Source organism: Triturus cristatus, chromosome 5_2, assembly GCF_964204655.1.
Source record: "Triturus cristatus chromosome 5_2, aTriCri1.1, whole genome shotgun sequence".
In the NCBI taxonomy this organism is placed as follows: Eukaryota; Metazoa; Chordata; class Amphibia; order Caudata; family Salamandridae; genus Triturus; species Triturus cristatus.
The window spans coordinates 28,910,907-28,936,718 of record NC_140588.1 but is presented as its reverse complement, the minus strand read 5'-3'; the positions used below and the strand labels follow the sequence as shown (position 1 = coordinate 28,936,718).

Genomic DNA, 25,812 nt, shown 5'->3' with positions numbered 1-25,812 from the left:
CTTAGCCTACCACCCACCAGGGGGAAATAAGAAGATTTCTGCACTACTCTACTAGAAAGATTGGCCCCTTATACCTTACACACGGACAAGTTTCTATTGGTAGGGGACTTTAATCACCATTTGGAGGTCCTCTCCAAAGCAGAGTCTCTCATCTTAGTGGCAGCTATGGAGTCACTCGATCTCTTTTCAAGAGTTGTTAGTTCCACACATATTGCGGGTCACGTGTTGGATACGATTTTTTCCAATATCCCGGAATTAGTAGTAGACCCTCCTCAGATGTTGGACTGGACCGACCATTCGGCACTAAGCTTTTCTTGGGAACTCACTAAACCATCCGCAAGTCCGTAAAGTCCTTCGCAGAGCCTGGAGAAGGGTGACATCCTCTGCCTTCAGTTAAACATACATCGCTGTTATATTCACTGTTAATGTTAGGCGCTAAGGTTAGCGCGTGACAGCATCTGTCCACAGACTCTCCTGCGCGAGAGCACCCTTGTCATTACCCTCTCTCGCATTGGATCCCCAACATTCCACCCCCTTCCCCCCATCCTCCCCTGCTGTCAACCGTTCCCAAAGTCATTCTTGTGCTCACATGTTAACCGCACTCTGTGTGGGGCTGTTAGGAAATAAACTTACAAACCTTTACATCTGCGTCTGCATCATTTCAACAAGTGGCGACGAGCGGACTTCACCTACAGCCCCCACTGCGGTATGCCTGACTTCGCGGCGGTTCCAGATGCTACTCACCCTCTTTCAAGGTGAAACCTTCTAATTTCCACCAGACTATCAACGGGTGGGACGTACTGACTGACTTCGCTTAGTACTGTCTCCAGTGGTCCTGCTGTCTCCGAGAGTCCTGCTGCATCCTTCCTGCTCAGGGTCACTCCTGTCATGTGCGGCGTTTCATTTGTCATACCAGCGCATTTTGCGAGCGTATTGAGGCGTTGCAAGCTTGAGAATCCCCAAGCGTTTCATTCCTGTTTTTACTTCAGGATATTCGTCACTGCCTGCTTCCGATGTCTGTATCCAGTTTGGCCTCTCGCTGACCCTGCGCGTAGCTGACTTTTGTCAGAACACTCTCCCGCCTTCCGCCGGCCCTGACGTTTCCTTCACAGAGACCGCGCATGACGTCAGTGAAACGCACACGTCCGGCGGAATCTTGTTTTGGGCTGCATAACTCACTGAATGGCCATTTCATGTCATTTCGTCAATTTCACCGCTACGCTAAGCATTTCTGTGGTGGCCTTCAAGTCAACGGTGCGTTTTCACTCACAGTGACACGCACACTGTATAACAGATCATTGAACATTTGAGTGCATCTTGTGGCAATTTATTCAATATCACCATTATACTGAGCATTTCTGAGCGTTTCCTGTCTCAGTGATGCGCACACTTCATGTCAACAGTGCGTTTCCACTCACAGTGACGCACACTTTCTTCAATCATTTCAGTGTGTATTCTTAACACTTCTGTTCAATATGTGTGTCTTAAGCTCATTGAATCTCTCCCAGCCACAAGCCTTTCTTCCACTCAAATGTGAACCATGCATGCCATGGAAAGAGTGGAAGGAATATTTCTGCAACTACATCGAAACTGTTGAAGACGAGGATTTCACTCCTGTAAAGAAAAAGAAAGTATTAATGTAATGCTTGGGTCCAGGAGACTTAAAAATGTACAACAGGAACGAAAAGAAAGTCAGGGAGGGTGATGATGTTTTTCAGCACGCGTATGCGTTGCTGTGGACAGCTACAAATTTTCACGAAGAAAACAGGGTAAAGAAGAGCATCGATAAATATGTTTCCGCTTTAAGTACTTTAGCCTTAACATGCAGATTTGGGGAATTACAAGAAGAGTTCATTCGTGACCAAATAATAGTGCACGCTAGTAACCCCAATATTCAGGACAAACTTTGGGTAAATGGTGAGTCACCATTGAAAGAGGTGGTCGCTCTGTTTAAAAAAAACGGAGCTTACAGGCAGGTGTGGCAAAGCTGTTCTCGATGAGCCCAATGTTGTAAAGGCAGTCAACACTTCCAATGCTAGCAAGCTCAGGTCCAAGGGAAGTTTGCGCTAAAATCTAAGTGAGAGTTACAAGAAAAGTGAGCTCAACTAGAAAAAAAAACACAACTACGAGAGGGTACACACCAAGAACCACAACGAGGACACTGAACGGAGATGTTGGTCTTCATCTCATTTAGCTGATTTAAAAAAGTGTCCAGGCAGATTTCAGAAGTGCACGTCATGTGGTTTGACAGGGCATTTTGCAAAAGTATGCAATAGGAAACACTTCAGATGTAGCAAGCCAGTCAAACACATCCAAGGTGAGGATGACTCCAAGTCGGAGGAGTCCGATGACTCGGAGTCAGACAAAATTAATTATGTGTTCTCAATTGAATATGACATTCTGGAACTTGCTCCCACTAGAGTCAAGAAACCCATTTGTGAAATTAGAATGGGTGGGGTGCCTATGAACATAATTGCTGACTCTGGCTCCCCATTCACTATTGTTAACAGAGATGTTTGGAAGCAGCATTTCATAGGTAAAATCGGTGCCTCCCTTGAGAAATCAAATGTAATAGCTAAAAGTTATACTGGGGACAACATTGAGTTCATAGGTACTCGTGAACTGGAGTTTGAATTCAAAAGCAGGAAGGCGTTCTGCAAACTCTTTGTGGCTAAGAAGGGTCCCTCTGTCTTGGGATGGAATGAGCAGGCTGACCTTGGGATCATTCTCAATCCAAACAGCGCCGACCCTGTTATGTCTATCGAAGGTGCAGGCAATAGCACCCTACTCAGAGACTACCCCGAAGTGTTTTGCGGTAGAGTGGGTCTTCTCAACAGTTTCCAACACAAAATTGAGCTGAAAGACAATGCTTCCCGTGTGTACACAAGGTTAGACATCTACTGCATGTTTCAAAAAGGAAGTAAACGCGTTTCTCATGGCAAAATTCACCTGAACACAATCTATATAGTCTCCGAGTTCTATAGATCCTGTAATAATATCCCGTACTATGTTTAAGCCTCCAACTCAAGACCCGACTCACGCCCTTGACTTATCTCAATGTGGACGTTTTCCTTATTTATTTATCTAACATTTTGCTGTTTGCACGAAATGTTGTTTTATACGAGTGTTACCTGCACATTCTTGTTTGTATAACTAACAGTTGGTTTTAATGTAAAGCGCTCTGATATCCGCAAGGATCTTGTTCGAGCTCTATAAAACTTTTTTAAAAACACACAAAAACACAACCTGTTTCTGTTAGAGATGAGGTCCAAACGGAACTTTACAGACTGGTCAACAATGGTATAATTGAAAAGTTGAATCTGCAGAGTGGGTCTCTCCCCTGGTTGTCATTTAATGCCCCAATGGAAAAATTAGACTCTGCATAGATGTCAGAGACCTAAATAAGAACATCATTGTTGATCAGTACCCCTTGCCACGAATTCGTGAAATGTTCGATGCTACAAAAGATATGAATGTATTTTCCATTATAGATGTAAAATCTGCGTACCATCAGGTACCGTTACATATGGAAAGCAGAAAGTACACTACATTCATCACGCCTTTTGGCTGTTATCGTTTCACAAGGGAACCTTTTTGATTGGCTTCGGCTGCAGCGCTTTTTCAAAGAGTCATGACATCCATCTTTGAGGACGTTGCTGGTGTGAGGTTCTTCCAGGACGATATCCTGGTCATGAGCAGCAGCCAAATGGAACTTGACGCACGTTTAAGGCAGGTATTTGAAAATTTAAAAAGGCATGGGCTGACAGTCGAATTAGACAAATGCAAATTTTCTCAAAATAAAGTGGTTTACCTTGGCCATATCATCAGTCAAGAAGGCATAAAACATAAGCAAGGATTAGTTAATGCCATCCTTAAAGCTCCTTTCCCCTCCAATAAAGATGATGTAAGGGCTTTTCTAGGGTTAACTGAATACTATGCAAAATTCATTCGCAACTTTTCAGAAAAAACATACAACTTGAGACAATTACTTAAAAGCAGGGTCAAATTTGTGTGGTCCCAGGAGTGACAGAATGCTTTCGACATCATCAAGAATGAAATTGGCAATGCACCCTTTCTCAAGGGTTTTTTTTTGTTTTTTTTTTTAAAGAAACCTTTATTACCATTAAAAAGGATACAAACAAGGGCCTACAACCACAAGGGCCGGCCGCTAGAAAGCTCGGGAGCCAGCAAGGCAGCGCCATACATTCAAATGAGCCAGAAGCAAAAGCTCCCGGTAGTTCGTAAGCGCATATAACAGGCCGCGGCCACAGTCCAAGGGCGATCAAAAAGGACGGTTTCATATTTTTTTATAGAAGAAAAGAAAAAAAAAACCAAACAATAACACACAAACAAGGCAATGAGAGTCCGAAATAGCAGCGTGCGCTCCCCAGGACGGGGGAAGATCCACATTATCTGGAATAACTCTTGACAGGAGGTGGCAGTGGGGGGCAGCGGAGAAGAGGACAAAGCATACACAATCACGTAGTTTCTCAAGGGTTTTGATCCCAAAGCACAAATCTACATTACCATTGATGCCAGCAACAAAGGGCTTGGTGCTGTGCTAACACAGAAAGACTTGGACAACAAGGAATGGGTTGTGGCTTTTGCGTCGAGTTCACTCACCTCGGCTGAAGAAAGATACTCGGTGATTGAGCGCAAGATGCTCGCCTGTTCATGGGCCCTTACCTACTTCAGAGCGTATATCTGGGGGTACAACATACATTTGCGCACAGACCACAAACCGCTGATCAAGATCCTCTCAGCTTCCGGCCTACAGAATGCATTCCCTAGACTCAGCAAGATGTCTGTCAAATTGGTGGTACTACAATTACACAGTCGAATGCTAGCCAGGAGTCAGGAACAAAGTTGCAGATTTCTTAAGCAGGCTACCCCTTCCCCATGAGGAGGTCATAAACGACCAGGATGAAGCAGAGAAAGTGGCGTTACTGTTCAACTCAGACCTGGATGGGATCACAGCGGATGAGTGGAAAGAACATACGTCAAAAGATCCCACCCTACTTATAGTATGTAAATACATCAACAGCGCCTTGCCTGACAAAAAGCGTCTGGATGAAACAGCCAAAGTTGTCTGGGAGATAAGAAACAAACTGAGTTTGGAAAATGGGTACTGTATAGAATAGGTAAGGCAATTTCCCCCATCACACTCAGAGTTAAAATCCTCAGTCTATGCCACTTAGGTCACCTAGGCGTTTCAAAAACCAAGCAAAGAGTCAGAAACAGTTATTGGTGGCCTGGAATCAACAAGCAGATTGAAGTCATGATCAGAGACTGCGTGAGTTGCAATGACTCGGACAAGAGCCTAAAAACCTTCAGAGTTCCTCTTTTTCCCCTCAATTCTCCAGGAATGCCATGGGAAAGGATAGGGTTGGACATAACAGGACTCATTGAAGGCCACGATGGTGTGAACAAGTACATTCAGGTGGTCATGGATCACTTCTCCAAATGGCCGGTGATAAAAATAGTTCACAGTGCAGACAGTTCTTCTGTCATTTCATTCTTAGACAAACTATTCCTGAGCGAGGGGTTACCCAAATACTTACTGACAGATAATGGTCCCCAATTCTTATCTGATGCATTCAAGTCATTCTTGTAAAGAAACTGTATCACCCATCACACCACTTCACTCTACCATCCTGAAGTAATGGCCTTGTTGAGCGTTTCAATCGAGTCATCAAAGGGAACATACAATTGTACAGGAATGCCAACTTCAACTGGGAAGAGAAAATATTCAAACTCATCTGGGCATATAGGATCTTGCAATGTGCAAGCACCAACGAATCAACTGTTGTCCTCATTAGGAGCAGACAACCCCTGAGCAGTGATTTAGGTTGGATGCCTGCATCCAAACAGATTGAGTGGTCACCAGAAACCATCAGAAATAATATAGAGAAGGCACAAAAGTGCTATAAAGATTGGTACGACTCCAGACATGGTGTCAAAGAACATTCTTTCAGGATTGGTGATCTGGTAAAAGTTCGCCTTGAAAAGAAAGTCAGAAAAGGAGAAAGCAGATTTACCGCTCCCTTTCGAATCAACAAACTTTAAAACAATGCAGCCAGACTCAGTGATGGCAAAGTCTGGCATACGAACAGTTTGGCCAAATGTCATTCAGAGGGAAGAGAGTCAAGTCAATGTCAGCCCTATAGTGCTAACAAAGATCGGTCAAGTCAACGCCAACCCAAAAGTACGAATAAAGATTTGTGGGTAGATTACGATGAACCTGAAAGGGGACACAGTTCCATGCCTTTTAGTAATAGTATGTGTTCTAGAAATGAAGTTGTTCATGAAAGTGGTCTACCACCCACCGCTGAATCCACTGATTGTCACACTTCGGACCAGTATGATGAAGTCAGTCCTCACACTCCCATGCCTCATCAGAGCGATGATGGAGAGTCACATTCCGATACCGAAGTCAGGTTTGACAATCATGGGCTCAGGGGAAGGTTTGATAGAACCATTGACGATCCTCATTCGGATACGGAGGTTGTTTCAGTCAATCACAGTCCCAGAGGAAGGTTTGGTAGAACCATCAACAAACCTAGACGATTTGATGATTTTATATGTGAGTAACTTCTCTGTTGTTAAACATTCAAGAGAGGAAGATGTGTTGTATTCACTGTTAATGTCACGAACTAAGGTTAGCGCATGACAGCATCTGTCCACAGACTCTCCTGCACAAGAGCACCCTTGTCATTACCCTCTCTCCCATTGGTTCCCCAACATTCCACCCCCTTCCCCCATGCTACCCTGCTGTCAACCGTTCCCAACGTCATTCTTGTCCTCACCTGTTAATCGCACACTGTGTGGAGCTGTTAGGAAATAAACTTACGAACCTTTGCATCTGCATTATTTAAACAATCGCCCCTTCGTTCACAAACGGTGAAGATTGTGACATAGCCTTAGACACGTTCGAGGCTTCAATTATAGAGACCCTAGACTCTATTGCACCACTTAAGAGGGTAGAAATTCAGGATAGGGCAGCCCCAGCCCCCAGGTACTCAGACAATCTCAAGAGAGAAAAGGTCCTATGTAGGGTTAAGGAAAGGAAATGGAAGAAATCCAAATCTGAGCTAGATGAATCAGTCTACCGATCGGCTCACTGAGCCTATTTATACAGCTGTAACTCAGCTAGAAGAGCACATCTAGGCTCTTGTATTACGGAAGCAAAGAACTCCTCGAGGGAGCTTTTTAAGATCCTGAAGGAGTTCACGAATCCGAGGGTTAATAATCGGCTTCCCCCATCTACTCAGGAGTTATGTGAGGACTTAGCCAGGCATTTTATTTATAAGATTGATACAATTTATCATTCATTTGGGCCGGAGGAGGTAGACCAGAAGGAAGCACCCATTCAGGAAAATACTAGCCCTCCCAGCCTAGAAGTGTTCCCGAATATCACAGGTGAGCAAGTGGTTTCCTTATTAATTAACGTAAAATCAGTATCCCCACCAGACCCGGTACCCCCCGCCGTCTTGGCGGAACTTACCCCGGTACTAGCTGATGCCCTTGCTGAAGTTTGCAACATCTCATTAGCTACAGCCACGTTCCCTAGTAAGTGGAAAAGCGCACGGATCAAACCACTGCTCAAAAAGGCGCTAGCTGACCCGACCAATCTTCAAAACTATAGACCGATTTCGCTCCTCCCTTGTTGCTCTAAGATTATGGACACACTAATTAATCAGCACCTTTCTTGCTATCTGGAACAACATAACCTATTGGACTCATCCCAGTCGGGCTTCCGTGCGTCTTATAGCACTGAAGCAGCCCTACTAGAGGTCACTGACACCATTAGGATGTCATTAGATAATGGGACCCCAGCAATGCTAGTCCTCCTCGATCTGTCAGCAGCCTTTGACACCATCTCCCATTGCATCTTGTTGGATACGTTGCAAAAGATTAGTGTCAGAGGCATGGCCTTTAAATGAATCCAAAGCTATTTGACAGACAGAACTCATTGTGTCCAGCTGGACTCCTTTGTGTCACAAATCACCGGGATAGATAAAGGAGTCTCACAGGGATCTATCTTGAGCACCACCTTGTTTAATGTGTATGTGGCCCCCCTGGCCGGAGTCATCAGAAGGTGTGAGTTTGAGACTATATCCTATGCTGACGACACGCAGCTGATAGTCCCTATTGAGGATGACACTGCAGCAACCAAACTAAAGTTCAAAAACTGTATGTCCAATATAGCCAGATGGATGAGAAAGAACTTTCTGCAGCTTAACTTCACTAAGACAGAGATACTGCTGTCTGGCAAAGCTGAGGAATTGTGGACCCCCTGACTGGTGGCCATCTGAACTAGGAGAGGCGCCCTCCCCAAAAAGTTGGGCCAATAATCTAGGCATTAGAGTGGATAATAAATTATCGATGGAGGAACAGCTAAAGACATTGTCAGGCACCTGTTTCGGCACAATGCGGATGCTTAGAAAGATCTTCCCCGGGATCCCTTAATTAGCAAGAAAAAGCCTCATCCAGTCGCTCCTGGTCAGCAGACTGGATTATGGCATTTCTTTGCTGGTTAGAATAAGGGAAGAACTACTATCAAGACTTCAGATCGTACAAAACACGGCAGCCCGTCTTGCCCTCAATAAACCGGCCGCACCCCTTCTTTACCGCTACTACCCCAATTACACTGGCTTCCTATTAGGAAACGAGCTATTTTTAAGCTGCTATGTACGGTCTTTAAGTCTATTCATGAGAATGGCCTAGCCTACCTTAAGAAGAAACTTGAATTGTATCGCCCGGTGCCCCAGTTGAGATCTTGTAATTGCAATGTGCTCTGCACATCGAGAATTAGGAAGGTCAAAATGGGTGGTCGGGCCTTTTCTCATCTAGCCCCCAGTTACTGAACAGTCTCCCTGAGGAGATCCGTGCCTGCACCGACCTGTTTCGATTTAGGAAATTGCTTAAGACCTGGCTGTTTTAAGACTATAGTGCCCAGCAGAGTCTTCTTCTCAGGCGCCGAGAGATCCATCTGGGGATGATTTGTTGCGCCATACATATGAGTAATAATAATAATATTCTGGGAAAACAAGCTGCTTTACATTCCTTCAAGATTAAGCCTGAAGGCTTCTCTCAATAGCTACCACTAGGTTCGCTTTCGATAAGGTTATCTTTGACCTCATACATCATAAGGAGCCTGTGGCCTGGTACATGGTGCCCACTTTAACTAGTGGACAGCATATACCAACCCACCTTCTCACAGGGTGGACCCGCAGGGGAGCACAAAAGCAGGGGATAGCATTAACATTTATTTTCAGGAGTACTGTTTATTCATTATTTTAAGGGTCAAGGGCAGGAAAGAATGATGTGTTATACTTTACAGTTGCATACGTTTAGCTGATGCATATTTTTAAACATCGCAGATAACCCTGACGAAGATCACAGAGGACCGAAATGCATTGGGTGAATTTCAAGTGATGATTTGGAGGAATCGAGTTTCTATACATGTCTGTGAAAAGACATGGATGGGCAATTCTTGAGCAATTAAAATGCATAAAAATTTTGGAATCTCGTACCATTGACGTGATGGACAAGCATCTTAAAATTATTGGATTGAATTAAAAAGGATTGAACTGTTGAAACATTACTAACTACGTGCATCAATTGGATCACAAGTGGTTAATAAGGCTGTGCAACTCGTTCGTGACTCGCTACCCGCGCGTCACAATTTCTGGATCACAAAATATGCAGCATAATTCGCCTTTGCTTGCTGCATAATTTAGTCAACGCTGCTGCATAATGTGGCCCGTCTCCTGTCACATAATTCCAATGGCCCTGTTTATAGTGTTATGAGGTCCCAACCTGTGGCAGAAAGCATTGCGAATATGTAAGTCATTATTTTTAAATAGTATTTACATAGTCTAAGCTAGGCTGCTGCTGCAAGATGATGCAGTGATTGAGATAAAACTAATTCTTACTAAATATACTTTTTAGTAATAAGTAATCAAACTCTATCTAATGCAGATATTTTTGTAAGTGTCTCAACAATTCCAGTTCTCAGCTGATAACACCCCTACATTACATATCAAAAAGAATAAATCTTTGCCACCATGAATTTTTAAGCAGAGCAGCTAGAAAAATTCAGCAGGAGAGGACCACATTATGCCGCAGGTTTGACTAAATTATGCAGCAAGAACAGGTAAATTATGCGGCCCAATGCGCCACATTTTCTGGTTAGCATTACTTCATTATTTGGTCATTTTAACTCATGGTAACGCTGTCAGGGGAAATATTTCACCTAATTAGTACCAGTTTAACACCCAAAGAAAGCCTTAAGCAACTACAAGATTACCAATTAAATCTTTGCATAGGGCCTTCCTCTGCTCCGGAACACTTTGCCACGTTTTAAGTTACTTTTGTTCCGTTTGAGCTAGAATCAAGTTTTTTTGTTGGAATCTGCAGATTATGGATGATGTAGAAAACTCATAATTATGTGGAAAACGCTGCTGCTGCAGAAACCCATAATTCCAGTGGCCCTGACTTTAAGGGACTTAATCAATTAACGGCTGGTAAGAAGGCTGGTTTCTTCTTTAACTTTCTTCACTACCACCACACCTTTCACTTTCAGGCAGAGGCTCCTCGAAGTCAGCATTAACCATTCAGGGGCAGTTTTTTTGTGAAAGCTGAGTCCATGGGGTGGCAGGTAGAAGGCTTGCATTCAGATGCAGAGCCCTAATCATCGCGACCCCTGGGGCCTCCCAGTAATGGTCTAGGAGACAGAGGAAAGGATTGAGATTCATAAATACTGTCAAAGAGAAGGCCCAGAATAGGGAGCACTGTATGGGGGCTCATTTTTATGTTTACAAATGGGCAGAGACAGCTTCTTCAGAGAGATACTCCAAAGAAGGGGACAATATAAGTTCTCCCTTTTTTTTTTTTAAAGGGACGTTCATTAGTGAAGCTGGAACTGCTGCCAGGTGGGTAAGTGGCCACTGCTGGTTATTATTAAGGAAGCAGATGAAGCAGGACTGGGGCCCAGGAGTTTCAGGGGCCCACTGCATCGCAATTATGACTGTGTAACTTTACAACAAGCATTGAAAATGCAATAGGTCTTGCCTTTGAATAAGTTAAAGCCATTTGCTTTGCTAATGGTATTGTATAGCAAAGCAAATGGCTTTAACTTAATGAAAGGCGAGACCTATTGAATTTGTAATGCCCTTTTTTTTTTTGCGAGTTGTTCAGACTGCATGCATGGTACCTGCCAAATCCAGCCGTATTCCTCAGAGAGTTGGTGAAACGGCTGCCGCCATTCCTTCTCATTAGGACGAAAGTGGCTTGCTGGTGACTAAAGTGCACCAACGGGAGTATGGTAGTAAGAAGGGGAAAATAATCTGTCAAATTATGTGCCCTGTTGTAAAAAATGTTTACCCCAGAGATGTTTTTTTTTTTTTTACAAGAATGCCATTACAGTGAAGCGCCAAGCACTGATGGAACACACACAGGTACAGCGCCAAGCACTCATGGTAATAACACACCTTCGTGTTAATTGCAAAGTGATGAAAAGTTTTATATTTACCAGTTTTCATTCAATCCTTATCTTGGATATTTTGCAATAATGAAACGCCAAGCTTAGCAATTCCATGGCCTGCATCTGTGTTACTCAAGATAAAAGGTATAGAACGCAGGCTTTGAAAACAGTTTTTCTTTCCATATGTACTCCTGAGAAGAGCCGCAATCCGTCCAACTTTTATCTCTTCAATACAGAACTAATGCTGTAGTCTGATTGTACAAAGCTTCAATGTGCTCATGCATGTAAACGCCATCATGCACAAAGGGGTGATGGCTATATGTGCAATGTGAATGTTTAACCTGCTGTATTGCACTGCAAGCATGGGGATTAATGAGGGCTTATATCTAGGCATTAGAAGAAACCTACAAAGAGAACTTAATTTCCTATCAGCCATCTGCACAGAAAGGGACGTCACTGGATTTCCGATCATCCATCATACATGAAGTAACAGAACTGGTTCCGTTTCCCGCCCACGGCACCCTGCACTCCTCCTCTTTCCCACGAACTACTTAATGGCAGCTGCAAAACGGATGATGAAAGGATGCGTGCCTATCTGCGCCTGCACTGTGTCCAGCACCAGGGACCCTGATTCTGTCCCAAGCCCCTCGACCGTGCCGCACTCCTCTGTGCTTTCAGGCCTGGCTGCCGCTCACCGCACGCTGTGTAAGAAAAAGCCAACAATCTGCATTCGAGTGACCATAATTGAGCAGTTAGTAGCTTTACTTTTTCAGGGTCTTTTATTTCAGCTACCTTTCATACCCCTTGCTTACTACTCGTATGTCTTAATCCTCTTTCTCTTCCTAGCTCCGTTTATAACTGTACATGAATTTCCATTTTTTTCTGCAGGCGAGTGTCTGTCCATGCAACATCCAGCCACCCACAATATAAATATGTACGTTTGTCTTTTATTGTTTCCCTTCAGTCCTAGCCATGTGTGTTTCTGTATCCCAACCTTTACCACTCAACTTCTGTAGTACCCATGTGTAGTATCTATCTCCCTATTCTGCATCGTCCTTGGTAGGCCTGCTAATGCAATAAATAGGAAGGCGATTGTATAAACAAATGTGTTATCAACTTATTCGGGAATTAAGCTATAATTAAAACTACCCAGGATAATTTGCTGCATGGCTAAAACACTTACAAGATCCCAAAGGCGAAACCTATTGGCTATGCCAATGCTTGTTACTGTTTATTTTCCAGCTATTAAAACAAACATTGTCTGCAGCAAGCTCAAATCGATGCAGACTTCTACACTTCCAAAACATTTATACAGTGTTTCTTTACAAGTACAAAACTGCCCCAATTTGCCAACATGGGCCATTTGTTAGCTATCTAATTCACTAATGGGGGCCACTTTTCTGTAGGTGCCCAAGCCTGTTTTCTGTCCCAGTCCAACTCAGATAATGGCACACATATTGCATACTGAAAATGCGGACTGCTCGCCAGCAGTACTTATTGCTATATCAGTTAATTGAAAGATTTCTGCGGTAACGATCCTCTTTACCTCAGGATGGTACAAGGCGATGGAATTACAGGTTCCGAAGGCAATAAGTCCTACTCGCCCCCACGAAACTGACTGCGGAGTTCTATTTGCGCAGGAAGCAACATGGCACATCTGCACAACGGGAGCCACCATGCTTTCTACATAGCTGTCCAACGGAAGTGTTGCCCAGAGTAGTGTCCGCATGTATCTAAGGTGAAACAAAAAAGACGCGGTTATTGCACCAAATTGTACTACCGCGAAAGTAATTGAACGCACTGACGAGACAAGGAATGCATTCACCTGAAATGTGTAAGTAGTTTGATGACGTATTTAGCCGAATTGTTCTTGAGAAATTGATGGCAGAATAACGGAGAACTTGAAATGTAAAATCATAAATTCTTAAGGATTCATTGAAAGTAATATCCCTGAGCAGTTAAAATATGTACTCATTATGCTCTCAGTTTTAAAATAGATCAATTTGGTTTTCAATACGGGCGAAAAACCCGACACTTCCAACATGGCCTCCTCATTGAGGTACTGCTGGGTGCGGCTGTTTGATTTTTCAGAGGCATAAGAGCCCATGGCTTAACAGAGTTGCCCTGCGTGAGAGCAGGGGCTTTTCGGTCTTATTTTTATTTTATTTATCGCAGCGCAACCGTCATTATTAATTACGTGAAATATCAATTCAGCGAATGTGACTGGGGCGCGCCACTAAAAGAAATCCAATGTATGTTCTTACTTACAAGTTACGTTGTTTAGGATTAAGAAATGCATTATGCTATAGACCTGAAGAACAATTGACGTTCTTTGAAACTTTCCCACATGCTTCCAGATATATACCTTCCCAAGATGGCCGCAGCAGGCGCGTGTCTTAGGTTTCGCTCATCCCGCGCTAGTGTCTGTCTCCATGGGTCAGTGATACAAGAAACTGCACTGAAGTGAACGGTGCCCCGGGAGGCTCAAACCTTTTCCTTGCATGTGTTAACTCTCGTGTACACGTTTTGTTGTTTCTGGTGCAGTTAGTTTAAAAAATGGCCAAAAAAAGAAGACGCCAGGATGACTTTCAGAAAGTGAACCTAAAAGTGGGCAAAAAAAAGCTTAGACCGGAGAACAGCACCCAGTCTAACTTCAGGACAAAGGCGATCCATTTGCCGGAACAGCTGCGATGCCTCAATCAGCATCAGTCTCAACCCACCAACAACCGCAAATTAAGCGTACAGGTGAGAAGGAACAAGTCAGGGTGATAAACACGCTTACGTTGGGGACGTATTAACTGGCGAACATGGCCCACTTTTATAGCTATCTAATTAACTAATGGGGGGCACTTTTCAGTAGGTGCTTGGGCCTATAAGTGATTGTGTGGCTCCTAAACTCGTCGACCCGCTACGCCTTGTAAAGCTAAGAAAAGAAGGGTATTGCATTTGAGAGGACTCTAGCCAGGCCCGGTTCTAGAGGGTGGGCCGGGTGGGCCAGGCCCAAAAACATGAGCCTTGGCCCTCGCAGTAAATCTGCCACCGATGTACAACAACAATAAAAACTGTTCAGATAACTTGTGATTTAGGATCCTGCTGCAGAGCAACCATTTATCTATTGGTAGTTTTTAAGTGCAGATAAACTGTATTTTATGGGAATACCTCAGTGGGTTACTACCTCTGTCACAGATATCCTTGTGTTACCTGCAGTTCAAAAGTTACTATCCTAACATAGGACAGTGACCTATGAACGGTCATCAAAGAGCTGCATACAAACTTCGCTTTTTTGTGTTGTGATATAGTTAGAACTTCTTCATTCTTTCATTATTCTAATATTATAAAAAAGAGTTTGTTTGGGCAGTTATACATTTTTATCAGTAAAGCCAACCCCAAACCACTGGAGTACTCTTTAAATCCTGAGTTTGTGCTTCTCCAGACCAAACCCCCGTAAAATATATTGCCCACCAGTATGGATGAAGTGATTTCTACACCTTGTAATCCTCATTGGCTTATGTGATATTCCCCGTAAACTGATTTAGTGTCTCTGTATAATGTGTGCTGTTATGTAAAGTACTGTGACACCCTTCACTCATATGAGTAGCGCTATACAACGAATGAAATGGATATGAGAGAGGGGCAACGGAGAGATGAGGGGCACAAGTGGAGGGTGGCAGTGAAGGAATCCCAGGAAGAGGTCATGGGGTGGGGAGGAGCTACGGAGAGATGAAGGGCGCTGGTGCGGGTGGCAGTGAGGGAGTCAGAGGACGAGGTCACGGGGTGGGGTAACTACAGAGAGATGAGGGGCAGTAGTGGAGGGTGGCAGTGAGGGAATCTGAGGAGGAGGTCACGGGGTGGAGGGGAACTACAGTGAGATGAGGGGCACTGGTTGAGGGTGGCAGTGAGGAAATCCGAGGAGGAGGTCATGGGTGGGGGAGCTATAGAGAAATGAGGGGCACTAGTGGAGGGTGGCAGTGAGGGAAGCCGAGGAAGAGGTTATGGGGTGGGGGGGGAACTACAGAGAGATGAGGTTCACTAGTGGAGGGTGGCAGTGAGGGAGTCCGAGGAGGAGGTCACGGGGTGGGGGGAACTACGGAGAGATGAAGGGCGCTGGTGGAGGGTAGCAGTGAGGGAATCTGAGGAGTAGGTCATGGGGTGGGGGCTATGGAGAAATGAGGGGCACTAGTGGAGGGTGGCAGTGAGGGAGTTTGAGGAGGAGGTCACGGGGTGGGGGGGAACTACGGAGATGAGGGGTGCTGGTGGAGGGTAGCAGTGAGGGAATCTGAGGAGGAGGTCATGGGGTGGTGGGTACTACAGAGAGAAGAGGGGCACTGGTGGAGGGTGGCAGTGAGGGAAGCAGAGGAGGAGGTCATGGGGTGGGGGCTATGGAGAAATGAGGGGCACTAGTGGAGGGTGGCAGTGAGGGAGTTTGAGGAGGAGGTCACGGGGTGGGGGAACTACGGAGATGAGGGGTGCTGGTGGAGGGTAGCAGTGAGGGAATCTAAGGAGGAGGTCATGGGGTTGGGGCTATGGAGAAATGAGGGGCACTAGTGGAGGGTGGCAGTTAGGGAAGCCGAGGAGGAGGTCATGGGGTGAGGGGAACTACAGAGAGATGAGGGGCACTAGTGGAGGGTGGCAGTGAGGGAATCCGAGGAGGTGGTCATGGGTGGGGGGAACTATGGAGAGATGAGGGGCGCTGGTGGAGGGTAGCAGTGAGGGAATCTGAGGAGGAGGTCATGGGGTGGTGGGTACTACAGAGAGAAGAGGGGCACTGGTGGAGGGTGGCAGTGAGGGAAGCAGAGGAGGAGGTCATGGGGTGGGGGGAACTATAGAGAGATGAGGGGCACTGGTGGAGGGTGGCAGTTAGGGAATCCGAAGAGGAGCTCATGGGGTGGGGGGAACTAAGGAGCGATGAGGGGAGCTGGTGGAGGGTGGCAGTGAGGGAACTTGAGGTGGAGATCATGGGATGTGGGGGAGATAAGGGGCACTGGTGGAGGGTGGTAGTTAGGGAGTCTGAGGAGGAGGCCATGAGGGGGACTGGCTATGGAGAGATGAAGGGCACTGTTGGAGGGTGGTTGTTAAGTTACCTACGGAGAAAGAGGTAAAAAAAAGGTCAAAAAGACTTTTGCACCAGCACTAAAACCGGCCCTGTCATGGCCTTTCTGTTTTTGTTTATTTAATTAACAGTCGGGTGATTAGGACAACTGTGGAGCATACTTTAACATGCATGCTAATTACATTTACTGCTATATTCAATGTTTCAAGTTTGAAGGTGATTTTACTATTGTTTTTTACTGGAAATAATGAAAGTGGAACTGAATGGTGGCTGTTATGGGGCTGGAGCCAAAGGTCAGCTATGAGATAAGGTGTAATGGAGAGGGGTGGTAGAAAAGTGGATAATCAAGCCTGTAAGGGAGTGCGCTGCAGTCGGTGGTCAGGTGGAGGTAGTAATGAAGAGGGTTTCTCCCTGAAGGCTCGCACAGAGGGAGCCCAATTAGTCACTTGCTAGATACTCCCACCTTACAAACCTCCTCTTCCCATCAAAGGGACATTACATGGAAGAAAAGCACTTTTTGAGAGTGATAACATTTAAAAAGAGACTTGGAAAAGAGGACGTTATACTGTACCTTGTAAGACTAAGGAGAGATAAAAGGAGGGCCCAGAAGTAGGCCTGGCTAGATATATAAGCGATAAATCGGGCAAGCAGTGGCCCACCCGAATGTACCCTTGGCCCACCCAAACAAAAATTCCTGGAGCCGGGCCTGACTCTAGCATACATGTTAAAATTTCGAAGAGTTAAGTGGGATATATAAAGAAGTATAATAATAATCGGGAGAATGTATTTCCCCCATTGAGTTTATTTGAAGTAGAGGCAATATCTGGCGCGAGATAGTAAGAATTAAGCCATTTTGGGCTTTAAAAAATCTGTAGTCTCCCGCCTGAATCGAGTAAATTGGCCTGTATGCTGTAGCTAGATTTCAGTGGGCTGATTCAGTGGCTGCCCACACCATTTTGAACAGTTTCACCATCGAGGCTGATGTTGCGTACATTCAAAACCTTTTCAAGAGGGTGGCCCCTTTGTGGCAGTCTAGACAGTGCATAGTCATTTAGACTGTGGCTAGTTGCTCCAAATAACAATGATCTACACAACCCTGCCTAGTGCCACGCATCGCAGGTTAGAATAACGCATTTGGGAAGGATTTCTCCTCATTACAGCAAGGACTTGAGATTGTCACGCAACTAGAGCTAGCAGGTGTTCGGTCTAACCGTGCCCCCGGGTTTGCGGGCCTGCAAATTTTCCAAGTTTGCTCTCTACACAGTGAAATACGTATCTGTGCAGCCTGCTGCGTGAGGCTATCAGAAGTTGCTTCCCATGGTTGCCTTACACAGGTGCTCCTCATTGTGATTGATTTGAATACAAGTGTTCTTTTAGAGGTTATGTGTGTGAGAGTAAAATGAATAGTCCCACTGATGTGATGGGAGCCACACTGAGCCTGGGCCAGCAGATGCAACCATATCTATCATATGTAAACAAAGCCTACCATCTCTTAGTTTTGACGAGATTCCGATTGAATATGGTTCCCTGGTTATTGATGTTTCCTAAAGGCTATTTTAAACCTGACTCATCAAAACCCTGTCCTTGTGACAACTTCTCTGAGCAAGACGCTCTCCATTTAATGTTTCTCTGCGCTTATTACGACTCCTTGCGCAGGAAGTTTATCCTCCCCCATGCTCAGAGGCTGCAATTTTGTTCAAGTAAGGCCGGCCCTGATTTATTCACAAATGCTAGCCTCACCTATAGTCTGTGCCGGGGTGGCAAGTTTTTTAATTGGGGCTATTAGACACAGGAATAGACTGCCGTCGAGCTAGCCTTGTGGATATTGTGGCATCGTAAATATGTTTCTTTTTAAAATAATGCAATATAATTTTAACAAGACAATATACTCGCTCCCAGTATGTTGTTTTATTATTAATGATTTTCTTTTTTAACTCGCCGTCACCATCGAAAGTGAATGTAGGGCTATTTTACTATGTAATGTTGTAAAATTTTATTTTTTACTACTAGGATGAATTGTGTTATAATGGGCCAACTTTCTATTTACATATACCCCTCTTATGAATTTTATGATTGTCTGTTTTAAACTGAACATTTCCTTTCTTTTTATGACAGTCTGTATTTTAACTGGTTGTCATTTTAAAAAGGTGTATCGTTTATGAATTTTCATGTTGACATGAGTTTTAGATCGATTGTCCCACTGTGCCATGAAGAAACTGTTTATCCAATTTTTTGCACATGCCTGTTTATAACTGTCAAAAAGGCGGAACACCGATTCCTTTGCTTACATTTGTACTAGTTTTTAAGATTACAGGGACATGATCTTTGCATAGGTTCCCATGTTGTCTTATAGAATGTTTTGCAGTGTACTTTTGTGGCTTTGACCAGCCGAATAAAGTTGATTTTGACTTTGATGGGAGTCCCACCAGATATCTCTTAGTATCTAATCTGATAGCCTGGCCCTCAAATTCCTAGAGGTTCTGGCACTTATCATATCCAGTATAGAGAGGAATGACCTGTCCTCCCAATTAAACTCACTACTGCATATCAGCAGGAGGAGGATCGGCAACTGCAGGTCAATCCAGATTCTGTGCAGAAATAAAAGATCCTACATTTGAGACGCATATATTGAGGAGTATTGGTATTCCATCTGATCTCCCTTTCACTGTCATAAGCTGCCAGGAGTTCTAGGTAAGAAATCTTCCTCTGTTCACCTACAGGCTGCCTCTTGCCATGCGGCATATGGTACTTCTTGCCACTTGTAAGAAAATATGTTGTTTGTTGTGAGGGATGGAATTCTACTTTAAAAAAAAAAAAAAAAAATCTTTTCAGGGTGAATCACTAAATTCAGTCATTCAATAAAAACTTTATTCGATTTTACAAAAAGAATCATAAAAGTGAAAGCACAAATCTTTACACTACACAAAATAACAGCAAACAATACAATTAAAAAGGCTGAGCAGAGTATAGAAAAATCACAGTTAACTCTATCTCAAAACACCAGAAAGGTACCAAGTTAGAAAGCAGCACACATTAGGGATTGATAAAAATTGTAAAAACAGTAGCGCTGGTCTCACCTGCTTAAAATCCATGGATAACACAAAGAGGCATATACATATTACAATTTGCTGAATCTGGGGCAAATCATAACAATGTGCAAAGTGTCAGAAGTAGAGACATTGTCACAGGTGCATACAGGTAAAGCAGAATCTTTAATCCAGGTGAGGCTAGAAAACACGAGCTGAGGGATTTAATTAAGCTGAAAAAGGTCAGCAGCCTTCAATGGTAACTAGACATATCCAGATTTAGGTAGGGTTCCACGCTGCTCACAAATGTAACCCGGAATGCTTGGTTAAAGCAATGGCATTGCGCTCTGCTGCCACCTTAGCTCTAAATGCCCATTTAATTTAGGTAATGTCTGATTTAACAATATGGTCTGGATCAAAGAAAAGCACCGATCTCCCTAAATCTCTCAAGCTAGACATGTTGTAATAAAACCAAGGAATAGGTAATGTGTTGTCCAGCCCCATGCAGTCACAAACAATTAACCTATTGAGATCCAACTTATCCTTCAGCCAAACTGAACACGAAAGGAGCAGGGGACTGAAACGGATGAAATCAGATATGTGTCCCATGCCCAATTCATCATGGGCAATCTCAGCAGGTGTACTTGCAGGATCTTTAAAAGCCCTCTGAGAAACTTGTTTTCTGCCATTTTTATATTGGGTCAACGGGCCCATAACCCCAAATCTCGCAATCGACTATACAGATACATTTAGCTTTAAAAATGTCTAAAACAGTCTTCAAATGGTTTCGCCCGAGCCAACGAGAAAAATCACCAATACTGTAAGTGGCCCTGTTAGTTGCCATTTGTGGCCGTAGTCCAGCAGAAATAGTGAAAATTATCAACTTTACTGATATAATGGCCCTTTGCCACAAATTTCCGAGTTTTGGTGTTATTAGGACCAACTACCCGAGATTTCAAGAAATTAGTTGAGATCGAGACTGTCCATAAAACAAATAAAAAGATCTAAAAGACACTCTAGTCCCCTTGCAGTGCGTGCAATTATAACCGTGTCATTTGCATCAAGCAGAGCTGGCATGTGGCAACCACCAACCCTGGGGACATCATAGGCTGTTCTGTTACAACTGTTTAGAGGCAATTAATATAAAGGATAAAAAAGAAAGGTGCCAGAATGCAGCCCCTCTCTTCAAGCTAAAGTGCCATATGCATTCCCCATCGATGCCATATCTCACTGAAGCAGAGAGACTATTTTGCAAATCTTGCTAGAAAGTGACCTATGCAGGTTCACATGCAGGTTCACAAGTCTCCTTCTTTAACTGTTTCTTAAGCTGTTTGCACACCGAGCAGTATGTAACCCTGGTCTTCCTAACCTCTTCCTGGCTATGAGTTTCTATTTTTATGCAGGGCCACTAACAAGTCCTTGTGCACTAGCGAACACTTATTATCCAACCATTTACCTGGGGGTGGGGAGAATGGCATTTCGGTGCTGGAGAGGGCTGATTTAGTAGATCTACAGATGCTGGAAAAAGACGCAATAACACTAGCGTTTCGACAAGTTAAAAAGTCAGATTGGCAGCTAGTGACTAGATTAGAAATAAAATCAGTTGGAATATTCGAAGCCCATCTAATCTTAGGACCCTGATCAGTAGTTATTCCTGGCTCCTGGAATAAACGTGCAACATCCGCAGAATTCTCTGCCCAGAAGAAGGTGGTCACTGTGAGCATTCCAAATAACCGTAAAATTAACGAGTGAGAGAAACCAACAGAAACAACATTTTAATCAATAGACGAGCTAACACCGGCTCCTTGAAAGTGGGCATCAACTCTGCAGCCATGTAGCTTGCCCCCCCAATTTCAAAAGGTTGACAAAATTATAATCTGTAGTCAGATTATCATGGAGACAGATTATTAGAGCCCTCAATACGATTACCAGCCCCGCAGGGATGCAGATTGAAGTCCCTCAACAACAGAAACATGTTGAGCTTCGACAGAGAGCGAGACAAATCTAGAAACCTTTCTTAGGTTTGTGACATCGTCAAATTCATCTCTGACTATTACAGGGTTATAAAAATAAAGAACTAACATCCTGTACATATGATCATCTCTACTTTTACAATTCAAACCAGGTAAATAAGTGTCGCCTGGCCTCCTCTGGCATGCCCGCTGGGGGAGGCAACAGCAGTAGCAGCACATGTAACATAACCATCCAATTGCAAACCACACTGAGCATCCCAGGTCCCTTGGAGTCAGATTATATCAAAGGTAGACATCATCTTGGACCATCTCTCATCCGATACTTTGCCATGAAGCCCAGCTACATTCCAACTAAACACCCTTAGGTCAGCTGGTTGGCGAGACTCCATAAGCATTATAAAACTCCCTGCCTCAGGAGTTGGAACCAGTCAGTCAGGATCATCAAGCTGGGCCAAAGTCTCAAGATGATTACTGAGCAGGAGACTAGGGGTCTTACCCATATCTTGAAAATCTGGCAGGACCATCGCCCAGCCCCTCCCTCACAGAGGCCTGACAGTATGGGCTTGGTAGAAAAATCCCAGTGGGAGTACTAACATTCTATCGCAAGGAGCAACATTCATTTTAAGAATGTCAAGTGTGCCCCCGCCCACATAGCATTATGGAAACTTATTATAATGTAGTCGCCAGGGCATGTTTTCTTGGAGGGCCCTCTCCACACAACTCTATGGACCATAATGATCTCATCATAAAAAGATTGATCCGGTTTAGCTCTGGATGACTAGCCAGTGAGCAACCTTATTTTTAAGTTACTGGAAACTCTCTGAATCCTTACTCTTAAGACGAGGAACATTCGCCTTATGAGTACATAGGGGGTGGAAACAGGTGAAAACTGAATAACATCGACACAAGGATTTCATTAGAAGACTGGAGGCTACCATTATGCATACTTTATTATTGCAACATCAATCAGCAGCACCTTTTAAAGAACTTCAGCAAACAAAAGCAATCCAGAATTAGAACTCCACTCTTCATAAGTCACTGTAACTGAACTCTTCCTCTTTTAAATGCTGCTTCTGATCAGATAAGTACCTTTCATTTAACTATAGAGTACTTTACAAGAGAGCTGTGATGGGTTTTTTAAGAGTCTTAGTGAAAGTTTGTGAGAAGGGTTAATGTAAGAAGGGGTTCTAATTTATGGGAGATAGCAACAGGCTTGTGGAAGCATGAATAAAGTGAAATTAGATGAGAGTACGTTTTCTATAATTTTTTTTGTTTGGTAGAATTTATTGCTGGTTTGTTTTTATTAGCATATATATGTAAACTTCTGCCTTTATTTTTTTTAAAATCTCAGTTGGTTAATTAGCCCAATTTTCAAACTGGTGCTGTTTGGTTACTTACTGGTTGAGGGCCGGCGCATGCAGCAGTGCTCGTGCAAATGTGAGGGCCATTCTTTAGTGTAACATTCTTCACGGGGTAGTATGATCGTCCAGCGCATGCGGCATAGGTCGTGTGGCTGAGAAGCTGGTCAGTGCAAGGTAGGCATGTGCTTCAGTTGAAAGAAAATAAATAGCAAGACGGTTTTAGACGTTAGGAACCGCTCGTGGAAAGGAATATGTGGAATGCCCAAAGATTGGTTTCTGTGATCTCAGGCTATCCCGGGCGCCATCTTGGATCATGCTAATTTCTATAAGGGTATATAGATATTGGGCTGACGCGTGAGGGAGAGCTCTGGGATTACTGAAGTGGTGAATGTAAAAGCTGATCAGAGAATCGGAGGTTAGAGAAAGAATAGAAAGCAATTTTAAATAGGGAAAAATAGTTTATTCTTTAAGAGTTTTAGTTGTGATTGGGAAAATTAGTTTAGAAGAGAGTTATTTGTGCAAATATTAAAGGATATGTCCACTAAAGGAAATAGTATTGAGTTGAATATGATGGAAGGGAGGGTGAGTGAAGAGAGCCTAAGAAAGCTAATACAAAGTGAGGTTAAGGCCTGTGTGAGAGAGGTGGCGGAACTGGTTTTGGACAGGAAAAGGAAAGATTGTGTCTTAGGTGAGGAATTTTGGTCATTGTTGGAGGAAGAAGAGAGTAGGAAAGATGGTAAGAAGGGACCAAAGCTCAGGAAAACTTAGCACGTGTATATGAGGAGTAAAGATGGCTTAAACTCCCTAGGAAAAGTAGGTGTCCGAAGCTGCACGCAAAGCAAAGGTGTCCTTAGTGACACACAAGAAATGTCAGAGGAAGAGATGACAAAAGATTCGGATGACTATGTCATGCAAGGAGTGGGTCATATATATGATGAATATGTTTTAGATGTAAATCAAGATGATGATTTGAATGATGACATTAAGGTTGATGCATCTAGTTTGATAACTGCTATAATAAAAGACCTATTGGGAGAAGAAATGTTTAGCCCATACAACATACGCCATCCGAGAAGTGCAGATTGGTGGCTGTTGGACCACGTGAGTAAATTCCTTAAACAGTGGATTAGAAGGCCTTTGGGGAGAGAGGTGAGAAATATCTTAAAGGCAGACTGCTCGAGGCCCCAGATTTAGGATCAGATTTGCTATACTCCCAATCTGGATCACTGAAGCAATGTCGGGATCGTTTGTTAGATGTTTTGGGCCCACTGGCAAAGGTTATGGATATGGCGGAAGAAGAGGCGCATATAAATGGCAAATAGGTGGATGTAGAATAATTGCGAGGTTGGAGCCAAAGAGCTATGGTATTTTTAGGTCGAGGACCGTCCGGTCTGCCGAAGGCAGAACCGGAAGTCAGAGATTTAATGTTTTGGAGAAGAGGGGCTTGCACCCGCCCCTCTTCTCCATTGGCTGGCCTCTTGAATGCTGGCCAGCCATTGGAGAAGAGCTTCGTCACTCCGAACAGGCCCCGTCCTTTTCGGATTCGGGGGCGTGTTTTTTTCAACTTTTCTGATTTATCTCCTCCAGTCAATGGCAAGAGGAGAACACGCCCCCGAATCCGAAAGCGCCGCTGCCTTTCTCCGAGGCATTTCTGCTTCGCCTCAGAGAAAGGCAGTGGCACAGGGATTCCCTCCCCCTCGCCAGTACAAGCACCACACAAGGCAGCGCATGTGAAGCCGGCCTTCACGCCCCTTGCTGGGAAAGGAACACCGGGGCTAGCAGCTGCTGTATGGTTCAGCCCCCAAACAGCAGACGGCCCTTTCCGAACTGAGATCTGCGTGGGCTCTAAATTGCTTCATAAACCCTCTATCTTGAACGCCTGCCTGGCTGCGAGGCTGCAGAAGGGCCTACTACGAGAGGAGACTGGGGGTAATAAAAACATTCATCAGGTTAACCTGAAATGCTATTATTCGTAGAGTTTTGTCAAACATTAACGTGAAATGCCATAATAAACGTAAATACAGCATACCGTTACTTAATTTTGCCTGATATCGGTGTCAAATAATCTCTAATGCCTTTTACGTAAAACTCATTCTAGACACTGGACTTTTTATTTTATGAACCCATTATTCATACGCCGCATTAATTGGTTTTACAACATTTCATAATGTTTGAGGCCATCTGCGGGCCAGTTCGGCCAAGTAGGGAATTCCACTGCCCCTGGACGCCTGGAAAAGCCTAATGCAACTGTTTTAGTCACATCTTATTCAGATTGCATACGTCTATTGCGATTTCAACTACAATTACATTTTCGTTAGACAGTAATTAGGACTAAACAATTTTTTGTGTGTGCTATTTTAAAACGGGCAGCCAATGGTACACTGATATCCGTGGCAGCTATTTACATACGAGAAATCATAATCGAACTAATGATCACACAAACCATAGACAACTTAAAAGCACATGGCAATTTGGGGAACACATTTCCCTCCTAAACACTTGGCAAGCATTTTGGTGAAGCAACCTAAAATCATACCCGCAGATTTGGACATGAAGAACCCTGATTGGTAATTCACTACTTTGTGAAATAATCATTAGCAAGGGAACTGAAATGGCAATTTATAAGGCTGTGTTTCGGAAAGATGCACTTGAAAGCCTATTGGTACACCAGATTATGCTGCCCATCTGCAGAATCATTATGCAATGATGTGTATTTGTACGAAACTGCAGGTACCAAGGACATTATAGCTGTGTCCGGCTTTTAAAACTTAAAATCTTAACCTATGGAGACGCTGTCGAGTTTTGCTCGAGGGAATCAACCCGATTAGCGGCCCAGTTCATGAAGTTCATGAACGCGGTGGTGAAGGAACTGAACGACGTGTTAACTAACAGCTGCAATAGTCTGAGAAAATCA

General features: G+C 43.9%; 2 protein-coding genes across 7 annotated transcripts in view; one reads left to right on the top strand and one right to left on the bottom strand.

Moving 5' to 3' along the window:
* Positions 1-13,552, bottom strand: part of ELP2 (elongator acetyltransferase complex subunit 2) — a 940,461-nt gene extending 926,909 nt beyond the window's left edge. For 2 of the 4 annotated variants that reach the window (XM_085606785.1, XM_085606787.1), the window contains exons 1-2: positions 13,314-13,552; positions 13,035-13,221 (exon numbers count right to left, since the gene is read on the bottom strand). In XM_085606785.1, the coding sequence (XP_085462911.1) occupies positions 13,035-13,217 (183 nt within the window). In that variant the 5' untranslated portion in view covers positions 13,218-13,221; positions 13,314-13,552. Of the gene's footprint in view, positions 1-13,034; positions 13,245-13,313 lie in introns of those variants that run through there. The other 2 variants (XM_085606786.1, XM_085606788.1) reach the window with 2 other exon arrangements.
* Positions 13,188-25,812, top strand: part of TEX10 (testis expressed 10) — a 429,953-nt gene continuing 417,328 nt past the window's right edge. For 2 of the 3 annotated variants that reach the window (XM_085606783.1, XM_085606782.1), the window contains exon 1: positions 13,914-14,233. In XM_085606783.1, coding sequence (XP_085462909.1) covers positions 14,045-14,233 — 189 coding nt within the window. In that variant the 5' untranslated portion in view covers positions 13,914-14,044. Of the gene's footprint in view, positions 13,323-13,913; positions 14,234-25,812 lie in introns of those variants that run through there. The other variant, XM_085606784.1, reaches the window with a different exon arrangement.